The 26,112-nt window shown below is 42.2% G+C and overlaps 1 protein-coding gene across 2 annotated transcripts in view; it reads left to right on the top strand.

Moving 5' to 3' along the window:
- The first annotated feature begins 1,168 nt into the window (after positions 1-1,168).
- The window catches only part of FER (FER tyrosine kinase), a 163,888-nt gene continuing 138,944 nt past the window's right edge, over positions 1,169-26,112 (top strand). For both annotated transcript variants that reach the window (XM_028749596.2, XM_077936150.1), the window contains exons 1-6: positions 1,169-1,282; positions 9,979-10,074; positions 10,525-10,791; positions 12,802-12,975; positions 13,404-13,503; positions 24,819-25,002. In XM_028749596.2, coding sequence (XP_028605429.2) covers positions 10,585-10,791; positions 12,802-12,975; positions 13,404-13,503; positions 24,819-25,002 — 665 coding nt within the window. In that variant the 5' untranslated portion in view covers positions 1,169-1,282; positions 9,979-10,074; positions 10,525-10,584. The remainder of the gene's footprint in view (positions 1,283-9,978; positions 10,075-10,524; positions 10,792-12,801; positions 12,976-13,403; positions 13,504-24,818; positions 25,003-26,112) is intronic.

The following is a 26,112-nucleotide window of genomic DNA, read 5'->3' as shown; positions in this document are numbered from 1 at the left end:
CTTAGTAATGAGAGATCATCTAACAGTCTCATCTTTAGAAGGCCCTCTTTACTTAATAGTTATTTTTTAAATTAAGCCCTTTCAAAAACTTTATTCTATGCTAATAGTTGGGGCATTTTACCTTAGTCGGAGGGATATGTTAAAATGCTCCTCGGATATTGTATAATAGTAATTTGGTTGTTCCAGCTTTGCCATGAAACTTTTTATTATAGTTCTCTCATATCTGTAACTTGAACGCTAGCTTTGAAGCCCCTCGGATGTCCGTTCAGAAGTAAGTTCCACTGAGTTCAATGGAGCTTAATCCTGTATGTGTGTGCATATGCAGAATCAAGTATACCCTTAAGCAGGATGAGTGAACACCTTTTAAAGGAAGTGCAAGGATTTCTAGTCCACAGAAAACGCCTATGACACAACACAACCCACAACGTAAAGGTGTTGTTGTTTTATTGCTGATCACCGTTCAAACAATAGAGAATCCAGTGCTTGATTGATACCGGTCTTTCTCAAGGGCAACCCCAAGCCAGCCTGTGCGCGCAGACCCGGGAGTGCCCGCGATGAACTGAGTGCAAACACGCTCGTCGGAACGGGCTGCACGTGAACACGGGAGGAGCCGCGCGATCGTTCCTGCGCTCTTGTACATGAGACCCGAGCGGGCTTACTCTGCACTTCGGCAGCCTTGTATAGGGTAGGGAGGCTTTTTATGTTTGACCATGTTTTTATACATGCTGGAAGCCGCCCAGAGTGGGTATTATTATTATTATTATTATTATTATTATTATTATTATTATTATTATTATTATTATCAGTCTCCAGCTGGGATTCTTCCCAAGCAAGTAAGCCGCCCAAGCGAAACTAAGGGCGGACCCAGCTGCCGGCGGCGCGTATCGAGACCGGGCTCGGCCGCAGGAAAGCGACGGGCATCCCCGCCGGCTTCTTCCCAGCCAGGACTCGATCCCCGCTCCACTCCCTCCCTGAGAGGAAGTCGACGCTTTCCCCTCCCCGACGCCTCACGTCTTCAGCCGTCACGGCGCGAGGGCGGGGTTTGAGGAGCAGCGGCTCTTTCCTCGCCTCTCTCCGATTGGCTGGCGCGGCTCTAGGCCCATTTCGGATCGCGCGCGAGAGCGTCGGGGTTGGCTGGCCCGGCGGCAGCTGGGTCACCGGTCTCCGATTGGCTGCCCGCGGGGTGGGCAAAGCGGGCGCGGGATTGGCCCGGGCGCGCCGTCACGTGAGCCAGGCGGGGCCGGCGACGGGCGTATTGTGGTGGAGGGGCTCCGCTTGTCAGGTAGGTGGAAGATGCTGGGGATGAGGAGAAGGGGAATAAGAATAAGGGAATTAAGAATAGCAGCAGTGGCGGCGGCGGGTGCGCGCGCGGGGCCGGGGCCGCCTGTCCTTCGGGTGGGGCTGGTGCTCCGGCTGCGGCCGGCGGGTGGCAGGGGCCTGAGGCGAGGGGACTGGAGCCGGGGTCGTGAGGGGGTGCCTAGGCCTGAGGTGTGGGGGGGAGGCGCTTTCAAAAGGGCGACAGGGAGGAAGCAAGGAGGACGTGGTGGTGTTGCTCCTCCTCCTCCTGGCTTTCCTTGGGCTCGTTTGTTTTGGGAGGTTGGGGGGCGGGTCCCTCCTAGGTGCCTCACCCGCCCCCGCGCAGCTGCAGACAGTTCCGGGGGCGCGCGGGGCGGGTTTCTCTTCTGCACCCCACGTTCCTGCCGCGGGTGGGTTTGGTCCTTCCTTTGCCTCGCCTTCTGGTGGGGCGCCTGACCCCTGGGCGAAGGAAGTGCCGGGAACAATGAAGCTCCGGGGTTGGGTTTCCAGGCTGTCAGCGGCCGCAGGAGGAGGGGCGGAGCCGGCAGCAGCCCTGTGGGGCAGACTGGCACCTCAGACTCGGGGGTGGAGGAGGCGCGACCCACTCCCCCCACCCGCCGGGCCTGACCAGTGCTCTCTGCTATGGGTCATGCAAAGGGCAGCACCCTCTCCTCCTGCGGCGGCTGCTGCAGGAAAGAGCACCGGGAAGTGCCCGCTTGGCATTTGAGTGGGTCTTTTCTCTCTTGCCAGAGTGAACAAGTGAAGGCATAGTGGGAAGAAGTGGTGGGCTTGAATTGCAAGAAGGTAGAGCTGGGCCTTGCAAGAGCAGCAGCTTCTTCTGCTCATTTGCTTATGCTCTGTAATGTGAAGGCCTGAAAGATTCGTTTCCCCTCTTGCTTTCTCTTAATAGCTGACCTTAGAAAGCAAAGCGGAGATATGAAAGTGAGTGGTGTTTAGCCCATCAAAGGCAGTGCTGGTAGGCATCTGAGTAGAGGTGGTGGCCATTTCCATTTACTAGCTCTGGGTAGCCCTTCCTGTGCCCATTTGCCACTGCTCTGTCACCCAAACAGTAAGAACCAGTGAGTGATCTGGAGCAGCAGTCCAATTTACCTGCTGTGATACTAGTTGGGGATGGAAGCAGTCGGGCAGGGGTAGTAATTTCTTCCCTCCTTTTGCTTGCTTGCTGTGCTTCCCCTGCGCTTAGTCCTTTCTGCACTACCTGAAGGGAATGCACAGAAATATGAGAGGAGCAACTGCTACATGCTTCTACCTGCTTTTCCCCTAGGGATCATTCAGCCTGTCTGAGAGACATCTGAGTGAGCAGAACCTGCTGCTGTCCCTACTCAGTTGCCTTTTAGCCTTACTCTAGGCCCTCTGCACAATCTCTGCTGTTGAACCACCAAGAATGAGGACACAGGTGACTAAAATGGTGAGGCAGTTGATTCTTGTGTAGTCTCTGCCTACTTGTGCTTTTCTGCTAGGGGCTAGGATGGTATAGATTAACACAAATGCAAGTGGGTTGTGGTGGCGCTACTATCTCTGGGCAGTTCTGTATAGGCCCTGTTCCTCCACCCCACCCCAAATGTTTCCCTTAGACCAGGCATGGCCAGACTTGGTCCAACAGCTGTTTTGGGACTTCAGTTCCCATCATACCTGACCACTGGTCCTGTTAGCTAGGGATAATGGGAGTTGTAGTCCCAAAACAGCTGGAGGGCTAAGTTTGTCCATGCCTTCCTTAGAGAGTGCATGTAACCTGTGCCTACTAGTTTGCTTTCTCTCTCTTGATGGCATAGCTTTGAGGATTGTGCTGGCTAGTGGGTGAGCAGGTGGGAGGGGGTCTCCAAAATGTGTGTTGCTTAAGGGCTGCTCAGAACTTGGGATGGAACCTGAGAAGGGGTTAAGAGTAATCCCCTAAGTGGGGAAGTGGTTGGGACTGGCAGGTAGGACTCTAAGGCACTTTTGGGGTTACTTGGCCTTCCACCCATCAGTGAACACTTACCCCTGTTTACCGTATGGACTATGGGATTCCTAAGCATGCTTACCTCCTTCCAGAAATGGTGACAGGGTTTCATCTATGTGAAAGATAAGGCTTCACTTCACTAGTCAAAATTTGGTGCTGAACAGAGGAACTCGGAGAGGCGGGCGGGGAGAGATGAACATACATTTTCCTGGTTCTATGATTCAATACTGTGAATATAATTGCTTTTATTTTACTTATTTATTAACTTTGTATACCACCCTTCATCCATAGATCTCAGGGTGGTTCACAATATAAAAATACAATATAAAAAACACAAAATCCATAATAAAAATAAGAATGGAATCAATTTGAATCATAAATGATTCAAATGTGATGCATTACTTAAAATATCAAGTGGTTAACTGCTGTGAAGAACATGTTGCTGTCAAAGCAATAAAATGTTTCAACTTGTTAAATGTGTTTTTTTGCAGAGTGGGTTAAAATCAATGTTGGGTCACTGCTGTCTGAAACCCCTAAGAACTGCTGCCAGTCAAACAAAACTAACTTATAGGGACTGATGGTCCGACTCCTAAAGCTTCCTATGTTACCAATACTCCCCCCACATGGAATTCTCTCTGCACCTGGATATGTAAAAGAAAATGCCTTGATACATAAAAGTAAACCACAGAAAGCTTAGCTTCTGCTGACAAACTTGGGTTGGTCTGTCATTGCTTGTAACAGCAATTTCAGTTGGTTGACTGCTTATCAGCTTATAAAAGAAATGGAACCACCCAAAAAACAAAGTAGTCATTTCTGAATACTTGGGTGACTCCCTAGAAATGCAAACATGGGCCTTTGAAAACTGAAGTGAAAATACCTTTTAAAACAGTGGTGGAAAATTTGTGGTCTTTCAGATGTTTGACTACCACTGCTGTCGTTCCAGACCATTGGGCATGCTTGCTGGGCCTGATGGGAGTTTGAATCCAACATCACCTGGAGGGCCACAGGTTCTTTCCCCTGCTCTAAATCAACCTGACAGATGGTGTTGAGATGCAGAAGCCAATATCACCAGTTGATGTCAATATTCTGTAATATATTGACCACCATAGTCTGTTCCAAAAGTCTTTATAATCAATTTAAAACCAGAACAATAATGTTAAGATGGGAGTAAAAATCAGAGTCTCTGATTACTGAGTCCAAAGCATTAACCCTGGCCCTTAACATAATTTCCTGTCCCCATTTGCCATGAGGTGTGTTGTAAGTTTAGGTACATTTCAGTCACAGCTCTTTCCAAGGCTGTGGGGGTATGTAGGATATGAAGATGGGGGCACTATTGGATACCAAACCAAGAAACACCAGGACTTGTTTGATCAGAATGACAGTGAGATTGAACAGATTATTGACAAGAAAAGGAAGGCCTTTCAGATCTGGCAAAGAAATAGAAACTGTGCCACTAAGAAAAAAACCCTATGCCAACACTAAGGGTAAGGTTTAAAGAAGAACCTGAGAGCTAAAGAACACCTGCTGGATAAAATAAAAACCCTCAAGAGATCCAGCACTTAGCTGACATTCAGTGTGCACAGAGTTTCTTTAAAGCCACAAAGACCATCTCTGGGCCAATAAATCATGGCATATGCCCCCCCTTATGTTCAACAGACAGTAACACACTTCTAAAAGATGAAGAAGCTATTGCATTGTGCTGGAAAGAACATTACCAGTATTTCCTTAACTGCAACTCCCCTGTAGCTGCTGCGGTCCTCACAAATTCTGCAAAAACAAATTAGAGATGAGCTTGCAGTATCTCCAAATCTGAGAGAGTTGTGTACAACTATTAACCAAATGAAAAACAACAGAGCCAGCAGACCTGATGGGATACCTGCTGAAGTCTTCCAAGTGGGTGGAATTGAACTTAACCAACAGCTTCACAAACTCATTGAAAAAATATGGGAGAGAGGGGCGATCCCAGGGGACTTTAGGGATACCAAAATTATCAATCTCTCTTAAAAAGGTGATAGAATGGAGTGCGAAAACTATCGAGGCAATTCTTTATTAGCTGTGACCTGCAAAATTCTTGCAAGGATCTTAGCAAACTGTCTTCTAACAATATCTGAGGCTAGCTTTCCTGAATGGTTTTTGATGTTCTAGGGGGGGACAGTGGACATGATTTATACTGCTTGACAGCTTCAAGAAAAATGCAGAGAGCAAAACCAACCCCTGTATATAGCATTAATTGACCTGACTAAGGTCTTTGACACTGTAAAACATAATGCCCTGTGGCCTATCCTTCTGAAAATTGGCTGTCCAGGTAAATTTGTAAACATCCTTTGGCTTCTCCATGATAATATGACAGCAACAATCGCAGATTACAATGGATCTCAAAGTGAACCATTCACAGTGGGATCAGGTGTTAAATAGGGTTGTGTTATCGCCCCAACTCTGTTTATATCTCCTTTGATTAGGTGACAACCAGGGTTTCTTTTCGGGACGCGGGTGGCGCTGTGGGTAAAAGCCTCAGCGCCTAGGGCTTGCCGATCGAAAGGTCGGGGGTTCGAATCCCCACAGCGGGGTGCGCTCCCGTTGCTCGGTCCCAGCGCCTGCCAACCTAGCAGTTCGAAAGCACCCCTAAGTGCAAGTAGATAAATAGGGACCGCTTACTGGCGGGAAGGTAAACGGCGTTTCCGTGTGCAGCTCTGGCTCGCCAGAGCAGCGATGTCACGCTGGCCACGTGACCCGGAAGTGTCTCCGGACAGCGCTGGCTCCCGGCCTCTTGAGTGAGATGAGCGCACAACCCTAGAGTCTGTCAAGATTGGTCCGTACGGGCAGGGGTACCTTTACCTTTACCTTTTAGGGTTTCTTTTCAGCCAAAACTCACAGGAACTGAGTTCTGGCACCTCTCAGGTGGGCGCTATTGCCATTATAAGAGAACAAGGGAGGTGTTCATGGTGAGCTCTACCACCTCTTTTTCTAGAAAAATAGCACTGGTTACAGTCAAACCTTGTTTGTCGAATGTAATCCGATCCAAAAGACGTTCAACTTCTGAAACTTTCGACAACTGAGGCGTGGCTTCCGATTGGTTGCAAGAGCTTCTTGTACTCAAGCAGAAGCCGTGCCGGATATCCAGGTTCCGAAAAATGTTAAAAAACCGGAGCATTTCCTTCTGGGTTTTTGGTGTTTAGGAGCCAAAACGTTCGAAAACGGAGCCGTTTGAGAACCAAGGTTTGACTGTACAACCAAAGGAATTGTAACTTCATATTATTAAAATTGTTGCAAACTGCAGTCTGCAACTCCTCTTCCCTTTGTCTGGATTAAGCAGTGGCACTCTGTCTCCAGTAGTTCAAGGCCCTTCACATTATAGCTCACCAGTGGCTTATATCATATCTCTGTGCTTGTGTGGGGAGCACTGACCCTGCAAACTATGGCAATAATGAGGGCCTTCAGTTGACTTCAATTAGCTGGGGGTTTTTTTGCCCTGGGTGAAGCCTCCGGGTGAAGGCTCCTAGCCTGTGTGTGTGTACATAAATGTGCATGCAGGATGCCAAACTGGGTCTTTGACCCAGGAGAAATAAAGCCTAGTTTTGCCCCTGGCACATGATAGATCAGAAAGCAAAGCTTACTGAGTGAAATTTCTCTTGTACTTTTGTGTGGATACCGTGCATGGCTGCTTTATCCACTATTCCTCAACACCGGTTACATTATTTCCTACAAAATATGTAATGTTAAGCCTATGAGCTTGTTAGGACAGTTCAAGGTGCCCTTTGCTTCTCACATCATAGTATGAAGTTGGTGTATGTTCTCCGGTAACTAGTTTCCTATAGAAACAAGTAACTATAGTTTCCTGGTTTGAATGGAATGGGGAAGTTTTGGTTTAATTAGAGACTTCCTGGTTTAACTGTGGCTTGTGAGAAGGGAGGAGCAAAGGAACTGCATGCACAGACAAAAGGTTATTTCATATCTCTGCTTCTAAGCTAAGGCTGTATCTGCACTATACATTTAAAGCAGTATCATACCATTTCAAACAGTTGTGGTGTCTGCCAAAGACTCCTGGGAACTGTAGTTTGTTAAGGGTGCTGATTAATTTAGTATCATCAGCAAACTAGGACACCTAACTTGTTCTATTGTTTATGAGCAAGTTAAAAAGCACAGGTCCCAATACTGATGCTTGTGGGACTCCACATTCTACATCCCTCCATTTGGAGATCTGCCCATTTATTCCTATTCTGTTTCCTGCTGCTTAACCAATTCTTGATCCACAGAGGACCTCTTCTCTATTTTAAACCATATTTTATTGATTTTCAAATATAGCAGAACTAAATAAACAATAATATCATTACCAACCTAAACCCTCTCCCCGAAGTAGAGATAGCATTAAAGAATAGCACTTTGGAATCAACAGCTAAATTGATGCCATAAAACGAGAATAAATCAAACAAATGTATTATTCCACATTGCCTCTTATTTCATGGACCTCTTCTCTTATTTCATGACTTAGGTTTAGACAGGAATCTAGTGAGGTACCTTGTCAAAAACGTTTTGCAAGTCTCAAGTATCCATCCCTATCCATATACTTGCTGACACTTTCAAAGAACTCTGATAATGGGACTTTTATTTGATCACACAACCTTACAACATCTATATCCAGTACATTGCTGATCTGTACAGTGCTGGGATAGTGCTCCATTATGCATCTGGATCATAAAAGGCACAGTGACTCCACAACAGCAGCATAGAGGCTTGGATTGAAATGGGGTCTTCTACTTAGGGAATGCTCCTACTGAAAGGAGCAAAGTCAGGATCCATGCCAAGTAGTCTATAAAAGCAATAGCAGGCAGTTTTTATAGACTATCATAGTTTGGCATTTCAAACTTCTGACTTTGCTGTTGAGGAAGTAATAACGGTATTCTAGAGTACATTATGTATATTTATGGATGCTTATGTTGACTGACTGCTACACCCAAATTGTGAACAAGAGAACGGTTACACCTATAGCATTTTTAATGTATAAGATGATGCTTTATTAGTTAGCAGTTTATTCATGCCGCTTCATCTAGGAAAAATACGAGTGACTAGAAGAGATTATGACAAGAAATCCTATGGTAGAACTTTAAGTATAGGGCAGTTTATATGCATAGTCAAATCTGAATTATTAGAAGCCAGGTTGCATAAAACTGAGAATAGAAGAGTGTGTTCTTGAGTATTGGCAAAAAATGGGCCTTTGCCCTTATCTGTCACTATAGTAATTAAAAAAAAAATAATTCATAATTTTGTAGAATTGTAGTAATCCACTGTTTTGGTCATATGTAATAGGGGTTAATTTCTCCAATAATACTTGAAGTCTAATTGTTCAGACACTGTTTTGTTTTATTATTTATTGAAGCAAACCTTTTCATTTGTTGCTGCCATTTCTGTTTTGTGCCATTGCAAGTGGCAACTAAATCCATCTTTGTTGACATCAGGAAAAATGAAATGTTTTATTTGTTCTGGGTTAATAATCACAATACTGTGTTATACAAAGTATTCTAACCATAAGAGGAATCTGGCGGTTATAAAGAAGTTCAAATACTGCTAACCATAAAAACAATGCAATATCATGAGACATTAAAACACGCAATTCTATTGTCAGTACAGATATATGGGGTGATAGCCAGTGAAGTCCAGATCTGTCACTGGAGGCTCAGGTAGCCTCAGTGGCTAGAAGTGCCCTTTGCCAACTGCAACTTTTTCTTTTAATCATATTGGACAATTGGGCATCATTAGCAAACTTGGCTATCTCACTCCTCAACCCAAGCTCTAAATCATTCAGGGGGAAAGCCAAAAAGGCGCAGATCACAATACTGATCCTTGCAGGATTGTGCTTTTTATGTCCCTGCATTGAAAGAACCAGTCGTTTATTCCTACTCTCTCCGTTCTGTTTCTAAACCGGTTACTGATTCATAAGAAGATCTCTTCTCTTACTCCATGCCTGCTAAATTTACATAGGAGTCTTTAGCAAAGGTACTTTTATCATGGGTTATACAGATGGGGCACTTCCAAACATTGAAGAACCTGCTTTATACTGTTTGTGTTTCATCCCTGGTCAACACTGAGTCTGCTGAGAAATGTGGGGTTTTTCCCCTGCAAGTTTCAGGAATGTACATTTTGGATTTATATTGTTTGCTCTTTTTGTCTACTACGTATAGAATTCTGGCACAATGCTATTGACTTCAATATTTGACAGTCAGTTGTAAAGGATATGAATTATTATGGTCAGGGAGACAGAGCAACTGTGGTTTTTATGTACTTATATAGTTATATTGACAGAAACGGAAGCAAGTGAATTTCATGGGCCTTTGTTAACAGTGTGCAGATCTTTGTGATTATGAGGTTTTGCAAGCCGGTGGGAGTTTTGCTCTTTTACATTTTGGTCCCTGCAAGTGATCAGGCCAAAGAATACGCAGGTGTGTTGAGCAAAAAGCAAGGCTCCCTGGAGGAGCCAGAGGTATGTCAGCGAGCAGCAGCAAGTCTGGTAGAACAGAGGGAGGGTTTGGTGGCCTCAGCAACAGGATTCCCAATCTGATGAAAGTCGGCGAAGAACCTTATTGGAGTTGGTGTGAATGATCAGGCATAAGTATTTCTTTCTGCTGACATGAAGGCCTGATAATGCAGTGTCTCCTACTTCAGGATTCATGAAGTTTCCTTTAGTGTTGTAGGCAAACTAGATCATACAATATTTTTGTTTTGTATAGACAGGATAACCGGAAGAGGGAATTGAAAGTGCTGGACGAAGGACCACGGCACAAGTGTTGGAAAATAAATTTGTGGGAAGAAAACTTTTTTTAAAGGTACGTTTCTTAAATTTTGTTCTCTTTCTGTCTGTGTCATTTTCATTCTTTTCTGGTATGTCCTTTCTAGGGCACTTACCAGCAGTTGTTAAAAATTAGAATTTCCCAGCAAATGCTTTGAGGTTTTGTCCTAACTAGAACTCCTGTCTCATTTCACTTCAGCTTTTTCACTCATGCTGCTGATAGAGATATTTGTGCTTCCTTTTAAATGTATGCTTCCTCCTTTTGTAGAAGGAGCTGGCAGGGGTGGGTGATGGTTGTGGACTGGAGGAGACCTAATTTGATAATTTAAACACTTTCAAAGTCACAAACTGCCTCTCTTCTAGAGTGTAGTTGAGCTTACTTCTTGTTTTAAGTGTCTTAGTGAGACACAGAATCATTGCCATGCAAATATAGCATTAATAGGTTCTGCTTTTGACATCTTTCTCATTAGTCTTGTTCTGTCTACAGATGTGTTGACCAGAAGAATCTCTCACTAGTGGCCCTTGAAAATCTAGTGCCTTATAAAAGATGGGGTTTGGAAGTGACCTGAAGTATTCTCATGAAGCATTGGTAAAACTGCAAGATTGGGAATTACGGCTGCTAGAAACGGTGAAGAAATTTATGGCCATGAGAATAAAAAGTGACAAGGAATATGCATCCACTTTACAGAATCTTTGCAATCAGGTTGATAAAGAGAGTACTTCACAACTGGATTATGTTAGTAATGTATCTAAGGTAAGAAAAATGAGGAATTTGAATTGATCACATTTTTGTGTATTTGATTTGCAAATAGTAAATTTTATGGCCAAGAGGTGTAATAAGGCTGCAGTCCTAAACATACTTATCTGGAGATAAGTACTATTGATTGGCTGGACTTATATAGCTACCCTTAGGATTTCACTGTATGTTTGGATGGCATTAAAGTAAAGGGTTTTTTTTGGAGGGGGGAATGTTTTTGGGTTGAGACTAATCAGGTTGGCAGTCTCTGAACTGAAGTCATATATATATTTCAGACTCTATGGATTGAAAGACGTTCATACTGCCTCTCCTAGCAGACATCCTCACTGTAGCCCAGAGCAATGGGTTTGCATTCCCTTGCTGTCAGTTGTCTCTCAGTCTCTGCTTTCCATATCTTTGGAAAATCATTACAGTGACTACTAGCCACGAGGGCTATGCTCTGCCTCCACTGTCAGAGGCAGTATATCTCTGAATAGCAGTTGCTAGAAATCACAGGTGGGCAGTGTGTTGCTGCATTCATGTCCTGCTTACGGGACTTCCACCATCAGCTAGTTGGCCATTGTGAGAACAGGATGATTAATTAGATAGGATAGGCCATTGACCTGATAAAGCAGACTGTTCTTACTTTATGTTCTTATGGCGTAGTTGGACCTCTCTGGTCTCTTCCATTTGCTGTGTCCTGTAGCTTTCCCCATCCTGTATTACATTTGCCATTCTGCAAGAGTGGTAATAAACTCCCCCCCCCCCCATCCTGACTTACAGGATAATTTCACCTTTACCTTTTACGTTACAGGATAAATGTTCTAAAAACAGTAGATATAACACTGTTTGCAGGTATGCTGTACCTATTGTGGCATTGATTGAATTATGTTAGTTTATGATACCTGTGTACTTGAGCTGCTAACAGAGTAGGCTGGTTTATCTTGACATCTGCTTGTGAACCATGTGGTCTTTTTCTAATTCAGATTCATCTTCTCAAGGCATTAATGAAATGCAGCTCACAAAAACGTAAAATGAAATAACATGTTAATAATATGCATTGGAATAAGAACTGCACATTGCTTTCAGTTGGGTTTATTAGCAATATAAATCAGTTTAGTGGATAAATAGAAGTACTTTTAGTTACACTCAAAGTTGAGCATTAGTAGCGTGGCTTCTTTTCCCTGTAAGAATGATAGTTTCATTATAATATCTCCTTCGCCTTTTCTGTTCAGCTACCTTTGGGGGGTCTATTTGGAACATTAATGACACTTGCTGCAGATTTTATTTATTATCACTTTTGCAATCTCTGTTCTTCAATTACAGTTTTATTAAATTAATAGATAAATCATTTTATGACCCAAAGATTCTTGGGAGGAAAAGTTCTTATTTTCTATTCAAAACATGTATCAGGCCAATTTCAATTCAGGCTCTCAATTCTGTTTCATAATAGTTTTATTCTGTAGTTTGAGGCTGCAGTCCTGTACCCATTTACCTTAGAGTAAGTCCTGTTGGACTCAGTAGGATATACATCTGAGCAAACATGCACAGAATTATGCTGTGAATGTAGCCTATTGTGCCCGCTGTCTCTTTCTAAATCTAAGCTGTACTTCAAACCTTCCAGTAATTCATTTATTGCTACATTTCTGGCCCTCTTGTCTCTAGGAAGCTCAAGATAGCTTATATGGTTTACATCCTCCCCATTTTATCCTCACAACAACCCTGTGAGGTAGGTTAGGCTAAGAGAAAGTGTCTGGCCCCACGGTCTGCAGGAATTCAGTAGTAGAATGATTTCCTTTCAATGTGTTTATTTCCTAAAACTGGTAAGTGTTTGCAATATGACACCAATTTTGTGTATAATTGTATTGTCAGGTGACAGTTCTGTGTGTAGAATCCACAAATGCAGTCAGATGTTTTTATTCCTACTGTACAGTGATCTTTATTGCTATGTATCTAGTACTACATACTACTGTAAAAAAAAATCTAATAGACAATAACAAATAAGCCCTCATCTCTTGTTTTCTCAAGTCCTGGCTGCTCATTGTGCAGCAAACGGAACAGCTTAGCAAGATCATGAAAACGCATGCAGAAGACTTGAATGCTGGGCCATTACATAGACTTACCATGATGATCAAAGATAAGCAACAAATCAAGAAGAGTTACATAGGTGTTTACCAGCAAATTGAGGCAGAGATGTTCAAGGTATCTCATTCAATCATTATTCTGACTTTTTTAGTTTGTAGAACAAATTTAGCAACTGAAATCACCCATCGCTGCTTTGTGATCAAAGGCATTGGTGGATTTCTGAGAGAATGTCACCTTATATTGAGCACTTTTACTGGAATAGAATAATAATTTGAATTAAACAATATTTAAATAGTATCCTTGTGCCTTATTCTCTCAAAAATATAATCCAAGGGTCAGCTCAAGTGCTAGTCTGTTGAAGCAGCCCAAATACTTCTGCTTGGTAGTGCTCCACTTAAGGAATAGTAATGTTTGAGTGTGAATTGCTGTGTCTGATTGTGTAGGACAGGCTGTGCATCCTTTCAGCACATGGCTGAAACACCTTTTTTCTTTCCAAAGAGTGTCCTCACACAGCTCTTGTTGGTTTGTTTGTTTTTTCTTGCTAGGTTACAAAAACAGAGTTGGAAAAATTAAAATCTACTTATAGACAATTAATTAAGGAAGTAAATTCTGCAAAAGAGAAGTATAAGGAAGCTCTGTCTAAAGGTAGGTTCTTAATGATAAATAGTACTACCATTTGTATCTGCTGTGACCCTTTCATGAAACACTCGAAACAACATGTGTAATAAGACCTTAATAGAAACAGGAAAAATTAGTGGCTAAGTAATTGGCTAGATAGTTGGAATCATTGTGGAATACAGCTGTATCCCATCCCACAGGTAATCCTAGACAGCCTCTCTTGTCTGTAGCAACTGTTTGAGCTTTTTCTACAGTCTCTTATATTTCAAATGTTGACCTGCACAACTCCTTAGCTGCACCTAAAAAAGAAATACGGTCCTTCTAAATTATGTGTTTAGCTTAATATATCTATGTAGAATTGCACTTACTGTTATTGTATAAGTATCTTTCTGGTAACTTTCTATGTTTTTATGTGAAAAATAAAATTGGAAAATTAAAAAGAAGACATTAAAAAATACTGTGGGTATTTCAACTTCACACATTGACTTGATGCTGACCTCCAACTTGTGAATGCATAGTAACACAGAAAGTCTTACTCTGGAGTCATATATTTGTGGGTGCCTATCAATGAAATGCTACATTTGCCAGAAAACCCCATTCCCACAGTTTCCAATAAAAATTACCATGTTTGACACTTGCTCATGATACTTTGTATATATTGCTTCAGATGGATTTTATTTTATTCATGATTTTAGAGAATACACTCATCCAAGTAACAAACATAATATTTTGTGTTTTAGCTAATATTATTTAAGGAAGCTGGCAAATGTTACATTGGTCACCTAGGAATTACCCATTACTACTTTATTCAAAAACAGAAATACAGCATGTCAACAAATAATCACAAGTATGAGTGTATTTAGCAGAGTTATCTGAATCTCTTGATAAGGACACAGATCAGTGCATTTTAATGTTCAACTAATGTGGTTATCTTACTAGGGATGTTGTACTGAAGGAGTGACTTTGAAAAAAGGGTTTTGAAGTAATGGTCTCAAGTAATTGTATTAACTTCCCAGTGTGGTGCTGTAACCGGCATTTTTAATAAAGGCCTCAGAAGTATAAACAAGTGAAGTATTTAAATGATTAGTTTGGAATAATGTAGCAGTTATGACAGCAATAAATTCATAAACATACTCTTCAAAGGAGTTACAGAAAGCTACTAAGTTGTAGGCAACATTTTTGTGGACACATTTTTGAAGTTGCAGCCTGTTCTGCCAAATATGTACACGCATTCTTCAGTTGTTGTCTGTTGTTGTCTGCATTGAGCCAAAGCTAATATGTTGATCTGCTCACTTTCAGGAGCAGACTTTGCTAATTTCATGTGATGCAGCAACCTCTGGCAGTAGGAGTGGTTTAACATGATCTGACAGCAAGTTTCAAGAGTTTCCCCATGATGGTAGTAGCTTGTGAGGGGTGGGGTGGCAGAGGCATTGGCATTGGCATCCTCCTGGGATCCTTGTCACAACAGGGATGAGGTGAGGAGGTGCCAGTGAGGGTGGAGTTGCTCAGGGACAGTGGTCCTGCAGGTGTGTGCACACCTGGGGGGCTGCCAGCATGAACCTTCAGCTCCTATGACGCCATCAATTCTTATGTCTTCAGGATCTTCATGATGACAAAATATAACAGATTGGATTCTTGTAATGGGCAGCAAACTGAATTAACCCTTTAACCAGAAGTTGAATGAACTGCTATCTAGTTATTTGAGAAATAGATTTTGTAATAAATATGTACTCTCTTCTGTGTTCTGTCCCACCTTAGGCATGGATGGCAGGAATCATAGAGTTCTTTACCTTGGGAGGTCCTCTTGGTTCTTGTTCTTATCTGATAGCATTCTGCCATTACATGAAAATATTTTTGTTTTGACATGTTTCCCTCCCCATAGATAGGGATTTATTTTGCAGGCTGCTTTCATTTTGTGTAGGGATGAGGGGCCTGTGTGTTTGTTCTTTTAATATCTTCAAGTTTAATGTTGCCCCCTTGAGTTCAGGTTTTGAACTAGAAAATCAGGATAAAAAGGTAAAGGTACCCCTGCCCGTACGGGCCAGTCTTGCCAGACTCTAGGGTTGTGCGCTCATCTCACTCTATAGGCCGGGAGCCAGTGCTGTCCGCAGACACTTCCGGGTCACGTGGCCAGCGTGACATCGCTGCTCTGGCAAGCCAGCGCAGCACACGGAACACCGTTTACCTTCCCGCTAGTAAGTGGTCCCTATTTATCTACTTGCACCCTGAGGTGCTTTCGAACTGCTAGGTTGGCAGGCGCTGGGACCGAGCGACAGGAGCGCACCCCGCCGCAGGGATTCGAACCGCCAACCTTTCGATCGGCAAGTCCTAGGTGCTGAGGCTTTAACCCACAGCGCCACCTGCGTCCCTAGAAAATCAGGATACAAGTTGTTAATAAATATGCTTGGATATTGAATGCTAGCTAAATGGCATTTGAACATTTACCAACAGTAAAATTAGATTCTGTCTGTATCTGGTTTCCATTAGAACCTAACATCTCTTGGGGACAAGTGCAAAATTTATTTAGAAGAATTAGGCTGCAACCCTACAGCCACTTATGTGGGAACAAATCCCATTGAATTCAGTGGGGTGTATTGCTGAGTAGACATGCATAGGATTGCCCTTGTTAGGGAGGCAGAAATAGGAACTAGAATAAACAGTACTCCAGACTTGCAGTTCCACTGATTACATTCTAATGTTACAGCAAGCCACAATGAATGGTTTAGCATGAATGTGCAGATTACTCCCACTTCACTCCAAACCTCAACTCTTGGCTTATAGTTGCATCTGAACCGGGATTGTGGTTTGTTTTACTCCAAACAAACCATGATCAGAAAGTTTGTTCTTGGTTTACCAATCCTAGTTTGCTTGAGTGAAACGAACCATGATAATCCAGTTTGAGTGCAATGCTAAGCCGAGGATTGTGGTTTGCTGCTCCAGTGCTCCAGTTCACTAGTGAGGAGGAGCAAAACAGGAGTCATCTGGTTTACTGTGGCTTGTGAACACACCCATTGTGTTTGTAACTTGGAAAGTTTAACATCGTGTTCTTTCTGTTTTTCTGTCTATGACAGGCTTTACTTGGTATTGGTTCAATTGGCAGGCTTCTTCAACAAATTAACTTTCCCTCATACTATTGTGGTATGAATCTGAAACTTGCACACATGGGTTAGTGTTTTAATGGGCAAGTGGTGGCAATATCAGAACAAAACCCAGAAATTATCCATCAAAACAAACTGCCAAAAAGGAGACCACGTCTCAGGATACTGATAAATATTTATTGGTAGCCCAGCACATTTCATTCAAAAGGCCTTGACTAAGAGCGTTATGTACTATTGAAAATATTTTCAATAACTCAAAGCAGTAACTAAAATGATAATCTCCAGATATCTCTGCAGGTATATAAAGCCCCTGAAAAAGACCCTTTCGGCTGAACTGTGATGGGTTATCTGTAAATACCTATCAGCATCCTGAGACTTGGTCTCTCTTTTGGCAGTGGGGGAAAATACACAACCGCAAAGCCCCTCAGATGGGAAATGAAATTGGCTTTCAGTAGGTGCATTGCACACTCTTTGTGTGGTTGCTCACAAGCTTGACAGCTAGAACAGTTTTACAAGCATTCTTCCTTGTACAAATTGAACTTGTGTAATGGAATTCTATAATGGTCTTTGTGGCCTGACATACTGCACACAACCTTGTACTATATTAAACATTAGCAACAGGTGATGGCCATAGTTATAATTAGAACATTTTGTGAAACCATTTTAAAGCAAAAGAGGAATCTCTTCCTTTCTTCATCTTTTATTGAAAAATAGAACATGTGTGCACCTGTCTTCAGCTTTGTTACAAAAAAAAGTAAAACTGCAGCACTTAGAACACTGAAGCTGACAATAAACATGCTTTTCGTTGTACTCACTGTACTTCAGTCCAGTTCTAAGTCTGACATTCAAAGGAAATATAAAGCCATCCCTGTTTTAAAACATTTTATATCCTGCGTATTTTGGCACTTCAGCTAGTTTTCAATAAAAAGTGCAGCAGGTTGGACAAATAATGGTCTTAGTTTTTCTGCCAGGTTTTGTCCACAATGTGTGATATCGTTGCATGCCACCATGTGGACCTGGCACAGCACAGAGTGTGTGGAATTTTGGAAAAGAAAACTGAGTGCATGGTATTGGCAGAGCACACTGATGCTGCTATGGCATGAGCGGCATTGAGTGTGGCTTGAGCCTTTTCCAGGCTTCTCAGGTTAAGGTGGAGCTAGGAAGGTTGCTTTATGATTCTTGAGGTTTATGTCAGCCTGGCTGTTTGACACTCAGTCTTGAGCATTATCTATTTCTTATTTTGCCTGCCTACAGTGCTGCTAATAGCCTGTCCAAATTTAGATGTGACATTAAGCACCGGATTGTTTGCTTTCGCTTACCTTAGCATCTGGAGTGTGAGTGAGATATGAGTGGTGCAAGGAGGGAAGGAATTAAGTTATTTGGGCTTGATCCAATCCTCATATGGTTTGTGTCCTCCCCTCCACCCTACATTAGTCCTCTTTTCACCATTCATCCAGGAAAACAGTAATAGAAATGGTATATACACATTCTGGAACTCGGAAGGTGGTTCAAGAAGATCAGTGAAATAACTGCAGGAAGGAGAGCAGAATAACTGCTGGATTTAGTTTTAAATTATCGATATGCATATTAAGTGGATATGTCTGAACTTAAACCGTAACAGACTGGAAATTTAATCCAATTTATTGACTTAAGGAAGATTTTAGTTATTTCCTCCCTGGTTTTAATTGAGGCCAAGGCATTCTTGTAATTTTTTAAAATGCTGAAGTTTAGGTGTCGAGAAAAGTGACAGAGATGTTCTCATGTAAGATAAAGATTAATTTTAATGTCCAATTAATGAGATTCTTTTTAATATGGCACAGTCAAGACTAATTTGCAAGCTGACCAAAAATATTTTGCAAGCAGAATTTGTTCCTCTCTTTGATCCAGTTGAAATGTTACTTAAAAATAAATGTGGGCATTGGAAGTGCAACTGTACAAGACATTCAAAGGAATACTAAGTAGTATCTTCTAGGATGTTCATATAAAATTCCTTGCTTAGTTCAATAAGGGTACTTTAAAGAAAAGTATTTCTTCTGAGATATATATATATATATATATATATATGCAGGTTTTGGTGTCCTCGGGTGTCTTCCCGTGTAAAAGTTGGGGTGTCTAGGCGACGTTTCGACGAGGTCTCACTTGTCATCTTCAGGCTGGTGCTTTCGGCTTCTTGTTACTGGAACAGAGCAGGATCTCAGTGTTTGAGTTCCTATAAATACTGTTGAGGAGGTGTGGTGTATAGCCTCCAATGTTCTGGGCAGAGAGGAAGTTCCCAGGCTAGTGTGCTTTTTCTTCTTTTGTTCCTTAATTACTTGAGAGATATCTTGAGTGATTTCTTGAGTGATATCCTGAGTACCACTTAGGTGGGTCATTAGGTGTGGATTAGTTGCTAAAGCCTTTGTGTCTTGACCTCTTGAACTTTGTGAAGAGTTTTTCTGAGAAGATGGCTGTACTGCACTTAGTTGTGCTCTGGCTTGGCTTCGTGTGTAGGGGCGAGCTGTGGTTTTGTGGCCTGTGCCAGCCAGATCTGTGTAGGGATTGCAGGGGGGTGCAGCATCCGGAGGTGCCACCATGGTTTGGCTACTGGATGGTGTCTGTAATTTATCTGTGGAGAGGGTCTGGGTTTGGGTCTGGTGTGGTTGATTGGTGATGGCGTTCTGTGTGCCTCTGGATCTGGTGTCAGTTTTTGTGGGGAGGGCTGGCAAGCGGGATGTGTCGTCACGCTTGTTCATGTTGTGAGGGTGTTTCTCTATCTCGATGGCTTCCATGATTATTCTCTTGTGATGATGTTCCATGTTAAAGAGCAATTTGGAATCTGCAAAATTAATTTCGTGTCCTGTTTCTTTCATGTGTTGGAAAAGAGAGGAAGTTTTTTCTTCTTTTTTGACGGCATTCTTGTGTTCTGCAATACGTGCATTTATTCGTCTGTTTGTTTGTCCAATGTATTTTTGTAATTTGGCCACACGGGAAGGAAAAACTGGATAGCTTCCTCACACATCTCAACAGCCTACACCCCAAAATACAATTCACTATGGAAATAGAAGCCAACAACCAACTTCCCTTCCTTGACGTCCTAATCTACAAAAAACCTGATGGCTCCCTAGGACACACTATCTACCGGAAAAAAACACACACCAACCGCTACTTACATGCACAGTCACACCACCACCCTGCACAAATAAACTCCGTAGCCAAGACTCTCATCTCCAGAACCAAACGCCTGGCTGACAAAGACCACTTGACAACTGAGTTACAGAATCTCTCAAATGTGTTAATTGCCAATGGATACCAGCAAAACAGGGTTACGAAGCTAATCCAAAAAGAAACACCCCCCAAAAACCAAGACACAGAAGAAAACAATGGCATGGCCCTCCTTCCTTATATCAAGGGCACTACAGATAAAATCAGCAAAATCCTCCATAAACACAATATCAAAACAGCCTTTTGCACCAACCAAAAAAATAGCCAATATCCTCAGAAACCCCAAGGATAAAATCCAGTTGGAAAACCAAGGGGTCTATGAAATACCCTGCAAAGTCTGCCCAGCCACGTACATTGGACAAACAAACAGACGAATAAATGCACGTATTGCAGAACACAAGAATGCCGTCAAAAAAGAAGAAAAAACTTCCTCTCTTTTCCAACACATGAAAGAAACAGGACACGAAATTAATTTTGCAGATTCCAAATTGCTCTTTAACATGGAACATCATCACAAGAGAATAATCATGGAAGCCATCGAGATAGAGAAACACCCTCACAACATGAACAAGCGTGACGACACATCCCGCTTGCCAGACATCTGGAAATTAGCCCTCCCCACAAAACTGACACCAGATCCAGAGGCACACAGAACGCCATCACCAATCAACCACACCAGACCCAAACCCAGACCCTCTCCACAGATAAATTACAGACACCATCCAGTAGCCAAACCATGGTGGCACCTCCGGATGCTGCACCCCCCTGCAATCCCTACACAGATCTGGCTGGCACAGGCCACAAAACCACAGCTCGCCCCTACACACGAAGCCAAGCCAGAGCACAACTAAGTGCAGTACAGCCATCTTCTCAGAAAAACTCTTCACAAAGTTCAAGAGGTCAAGACACAAAGGCTTTAGCAACTAATCCACACCTAATGACCCACCTAAGTGGTACTCAGGATATCACTCAAGAAATCACTCAAGATATCTCTCAAGTAATTAAGGAACAAAAGAAGAAAAAGCACACTAGCCTGGGAACTTCCTCTCTGCCCAGAACATTGGAGGCTATACACCACACCTCCTCAACAGTATTTATAGGAACTCAAACACTGAGATCCTGCTCTGTTCCAGTAACAAGAAGCCGAAAGCACCAGCCTGAAGATGACGAGTGAGACCTCGTCGAAACGTCGCCTAGACACCCCAACTTTTACACGGGAAGACACCCGAGGACACCAAAACCTGCATTCCTGTACCCGTGAAAATCTACGAAAGCATATATATACACAAAAATTTATCTATGCAGCATAAATATTTATCTAAATTGGGCAAAATTATTTCCACTTCGTAAAATAGAAAGGGGGGTAATCTGATATATATATATATATATATATATATATATATATATATATATATATATATCAGATTACCCCCCTTTCTATTTTACGAAGTGGAAATAATTTTGCCCAATTTAGATAAATATTTATGCTGCATAGATAAATTTTTGTGTGTGCGCGCACATATTCTTGTTCCTTTTATGTTGGAAGATTTATACCAGTGCTGCAACTTAATATGGACATGGCTGCTTCTGTTTGCATAGTGGAAAAATCAGCATATGCAGTTCCCAGCAATGAGTTGCAGTGCCAGAATTTAGTCCATTGCTTCTAAACTTTACAAAACTCTCTCCTTTGTAAAATCACTTTTGCTTGTGACTAGTCTTCATACTTAGTTGCCCTTGTAGCTAATCTTGGTTTATTTTGTAGCATTTGCCCCTCATCACTTTCCTTACTTTCTCAGTATTGCTCCTAAATTTTTGTGGGAGTATTGCCTCTTTTCCAAACGTGCCAGCTGTTTGAATTACACATACCTGAGCATATCTGTGCTACAAATCTAAACCAGTTTCTAACTTGCTCTTAAGTAATGACTTCTATCTGAAGGACCCAGGAAATTACTGTAATTCTTTGCAGAGGCTGGTGCTCCTTGACCCCGACACTCTCAGAAAGCCAGGACTATCAAACCATTTTTCGATCTAATTATGTAGTGTAGGTGTGCTTGGGTATATAATTAGGTTTAGACCTTTCCCTGCATCCACAAATGAGATGTTATCTCTCCAGGTTCAACAATATCGCCAGATGATTGATTATCTTGTATTGTTGAAAACTTGTTCGCAGCATAATTTAGCAAACTATGCTATAAACGTGGGTTTATGCTGATAATAGTCTATGCACATCCAATTCTGAAAATATATTTTGGAGGATCCTCAATTATATGGCATTTAAATGCCTTTTAAGCCATTTAAAAAGCAGAAGGCAAAACTACGTTGAGGGCAAAATAGAGATGAATGCAAACCTTTCTGGGGTTTTTTAAATACTTCTGAGATTGTAGAAATAACGTTATTTGTGATGGTGTCATAACAGTTGCCTCACAAATGACAATACAGTTAGTGGAGCCATATCATTGCTGAGCATTGTGAGAAGGCATGTTCAAATGTTACGGTGTATCTTCCAGGCTGTAGTTTTCAAACTATGGGGTAAGCTGTGTGTGTGTGTGTGTGTGTGTGTGTGTGAGCGCAGGGGACAGGACAAAAGACAACACTAATGGGTACATGGTTGCAAAATCCAAGTAGGGAATGGATCATGTACCATTATACTCAGATGTATTTTCTTAAGTATCAAAATTGCTGTGGCCATTGTAGAAGCCGCAGAGGCAGGAAGCATATGGGAGTTTCTAACCACAGCAGCTTCTCTCAGCTCCTGTCACCTTTTCAGTTCTCTGGTTTTAGGAAGTGTTCCGAGATGCCTACTGTTGTTCTCTTTTAACACTAGTATTAGATTAATAGCCCAGTGTGCAGAGACTTGACCATAAAACAGTGTGCTGTGTAAATGCAGCTGTATGTGAGGATTTTGCACAGATTCTGCACGCTCACCTGCCCCTAGATATGGCTGCCAGCAATTTGGGGTTTCCAGTAATTTTTGAACAGGGGTCTGGAGTTCAAAGCTCTTCTGAAGGAGCTATTCATTCCATATAGACCTGCTTGGTGTCATGATCTACAGGGGAGGAGGGCCTGCTCTCAGTTTTGTGCAGTGTGAGGTTTGTGGGGCAGCAGGGCACAAGAAGACTTCTGTTGTGATGGTGGCAGATTGTGGAATGCTCTCCCCTCTGAGATGTATCTGGTCTTCTCACTGGATACGTTTGGACAACGGGTCATGAAACACATTTTGAATAGGCCCTTGGGGAGTGGATTTTATATTGTCGGAATCACATGGTGAAGGAAGTGAGAAACATGGCTCTGGAATTCATGTCGTAAAATGCTCTGTGATGGGATTCCTCCAGTTTTACTCTACATTATATCCTATAATAGAGAATCCCTGCTGTGTCCCAATAATCCATATTTAAGAAATATACATAAAAAAGCAGTTCTGGTTGGTCATTTATCCGTCAGAAGCGAACCCTTCTGATCTAGCGATGACCATCTGTTCTGAGTGCTGGTCATTATATGTCACACTTTAATTGCTGTAATTTTATTTATTTTAGTTTATTCTGAGATTTTAAACTTGGTAATTGGTGATTTTATCCTGATATCAGTCATTGGCTGTAATAAAATGACTTAGATAGTTAAGAAGTATTTAGAATATATTATTGTATAAATCAATTACAATTGTTTATGCTGTAATCCTTTGTACACTAACATTTATTTCAGTGTGTTATACCTATGAGTAGCAAAGGGTTGCATTATTTTACTACTTGCAATTGCTATTTTGTATAGGATAGAGAATCATGATTTATGTCATGGTTAACTTTGACAAAAACAATTACAGTGGTACCTCGGGTTACATACGCTTCAGGTTACAGACTCCACTAACCCAGAAATAGTACCTCGGGTTAAGAACCTTGCTTCAGGATGAGAACAGAAATTGTGCTCCGGCGGTGCAGCGGCAGTGGGAGGCCCCATTAGCTAAAGTGGTGCTTCAGGTTAAGAACAGTTTCAAGTTAAGAACGGAGCTCCGGAACGAATTAAGTACTTAACCCGAGGTACCACTGTAATTGAATGATGCCTCAGAATAAAAACACTTTGAGATATGAATGTATATTATGAGAATAAATGTTCAGGTAACTGCATTATGAGATTTTTTTAGCCCACTGCAAACTAAATGTAATAACACCTTACCCTTCATGAATGTGTAATTCATATTGTTGACCGTAGAGCTGAGAACAAAATATGCAGGCAGCTCTGCTGCTGTATGAGAGGAAAAAAAATCAAAATAGGAACATAACATCCAATACAGTTGTTCCTCAAACTCAGTGTTAAAAAAGGGAAGAAAAGAAAGATAAAGAGTGCATAGTGTAAACTTTTTTGCAATATATTAAACCTTTAAAAATGGTGATTCAGAAAGCTCTAATTAGGGTAGCTTGTGCCCAGTTCAACAAATTATATATTGTACCTTGGCATTCTGAAGCAAAGAGGCAGAGCCTGCTTTCATTTTGAAAATTGAAAGGCTAGCAGTTATTTGAATCTGTTTCTAGCACTAATTGGAACTCATTGCACCCTGGTAAGGCAGAGAGCTAAAGTAAAGAAATTGAATTTAAAGCCTTTAGAAATTGACAGAAGAACTTAAGGGTCTCACTAGGTTAATAGCTTGCATTAGAGAGCAGATATGAAAACAGAAGTGGTGGCTTGGATCCAAAAAACCCCCAAGAAACTATCTCTCTAGGCTTGTGTTTCTCAATTGCAGGCACCGTGTGTTGCATGGCAAACTGCTTTTGAAGGGAGGTGACCTAGGGTGTACTTAAGTATCTCTTTGGATCCCTGCCCATGTGTGTATTTAGCTAGAAATAAAATCATGAGCAAAGTTTAGGGTGCAGCCCTAACAATTAATCATGTTAAAGCCCTGTTGAATTCAGTGGAACAGGGTTATGTCATATGCATACCTGCACCATTGAAATCAATGGTAGTTAAAAGTGGTTAACTTTGGCTCTTGCTTAAGTTTTTTTTATTGCATCCCTAAATAATTATGGATTTTCCTTCCCATTGTTCTTTCTTCAGGAAAGGAGACTGAAAAAGCCAAAGAACGTTACGATAAAGCTACTATGAAACTCCACATGTTGCACAATCAGTATGTGTTGGCGCTGAAAGGAGCACAGTTACACCAGCACCAATATTATGACGCTACACTTCCTCTGTTCCTTGACTCCTTGCAGAAGATGCAAGAAGAAATGGTTAAAGCACTGTAAGACACATTTTCTTTTACTGTAAAACCATGCATATTTCAGCTGCCTGGGCACATTGCATTGTTATTTGTAAGTAGCGGTAGCCTAAAATAGCATCCATTGCTGTTAGCTACTCCCAAAATACTACAGTGGCAGCTGAGGATAGAAACATGAATTTAAGGTGCTGGTTTTATAAAGCATTGTATGGTTGGGACGCGGGTGACGTGGGTGGCGCTGTGGGTAAAACCTCAGTGCCTAGGACTTGCTGATCATAAGGTCGGCGGTTCGAATCCCTGCGGCGGGATGAGCTCCCGTCGTTCGGTCCCAGCTCCTGCCCACCTAGCAGTTCGAAAGCACCCCTAAGTACAAGTAGATAAATAGGTACCGCTTTATAGCGGGAAGGTAAACGGCGTTCCGTGTGCGGCACTGGTGCTGGCTCGCCAGTTGCAGCTTCGTCACGCTGGCCACGTGACCCGGAAGTGTCTTCAGACGGCGCCGGCTCCTGGCCTCTTGAGCGAGATGAGCGCGCAACCCTAGAGTCGGTCATGACTGGCCCGTACGGGCAGGGGTACCTTTACCTTTATGGTTGGGAGTATCCGAGGGAACACTTTCTGCCAACTTGGGCCTGTATCAAAGACCCTGCACTCGGTGTCACTGCCCTCAGAGTTGAGTAGTCAACACAGAAATGGCCTTTCTAATGGTGGAGTCCTCATTGTGGAACATTCTCTCCAGGGACAGTAGTCAGCACCAACTTTGTGTGTGTGTGCATCAAGTGAAGAAGATAATTTTATTCTCATGGGCTTTTAATGGATGATTCTGTTTTCTGCTGTTACTTGCCTGAATTGCTCATGAGGTAAAATCAGCAAATGCCCGCAAGAAGTAGCAGAAATAAAATAGCTGTTGCAATCTGAAAGCTGGTTGTTGGAACTTTAAACAGTGCTACATTGGAAGCTTGATCTGAAAAGTGGCGTTATAAAAGTATGTAAACAATATTTTCCATTCCATGTCATTGTTGGCTGTTCAGTTTTTATTAATTGGGTTGGATAGCCGTAATTGCTCTCGGTCTTCCTTTTTGACAGCATAATCTTACAAAAAGACTCTTAAGGTCTCCCCAGCTCAACAGCTTCTAT

The sequence above is a fragment of the Podarcis muralis genome, chromosome 11, assembly GCF_964188315.1.
Source record: "Podarcis muralis chromosome 11, rPodMur119.hap1.1, whole genome shotgun sequence".
NCBI classification, from domain to species: Eukaryota; Metazoa; Chordata; class Lepidosauria; order Squamata; family Lacertidae; genus Podarcis; species Podarcis muralis.
Note: the sequence above shows the minus strand (reverse complement) of the source record. Positions and strands in the feature narration are given on the sequence as shown.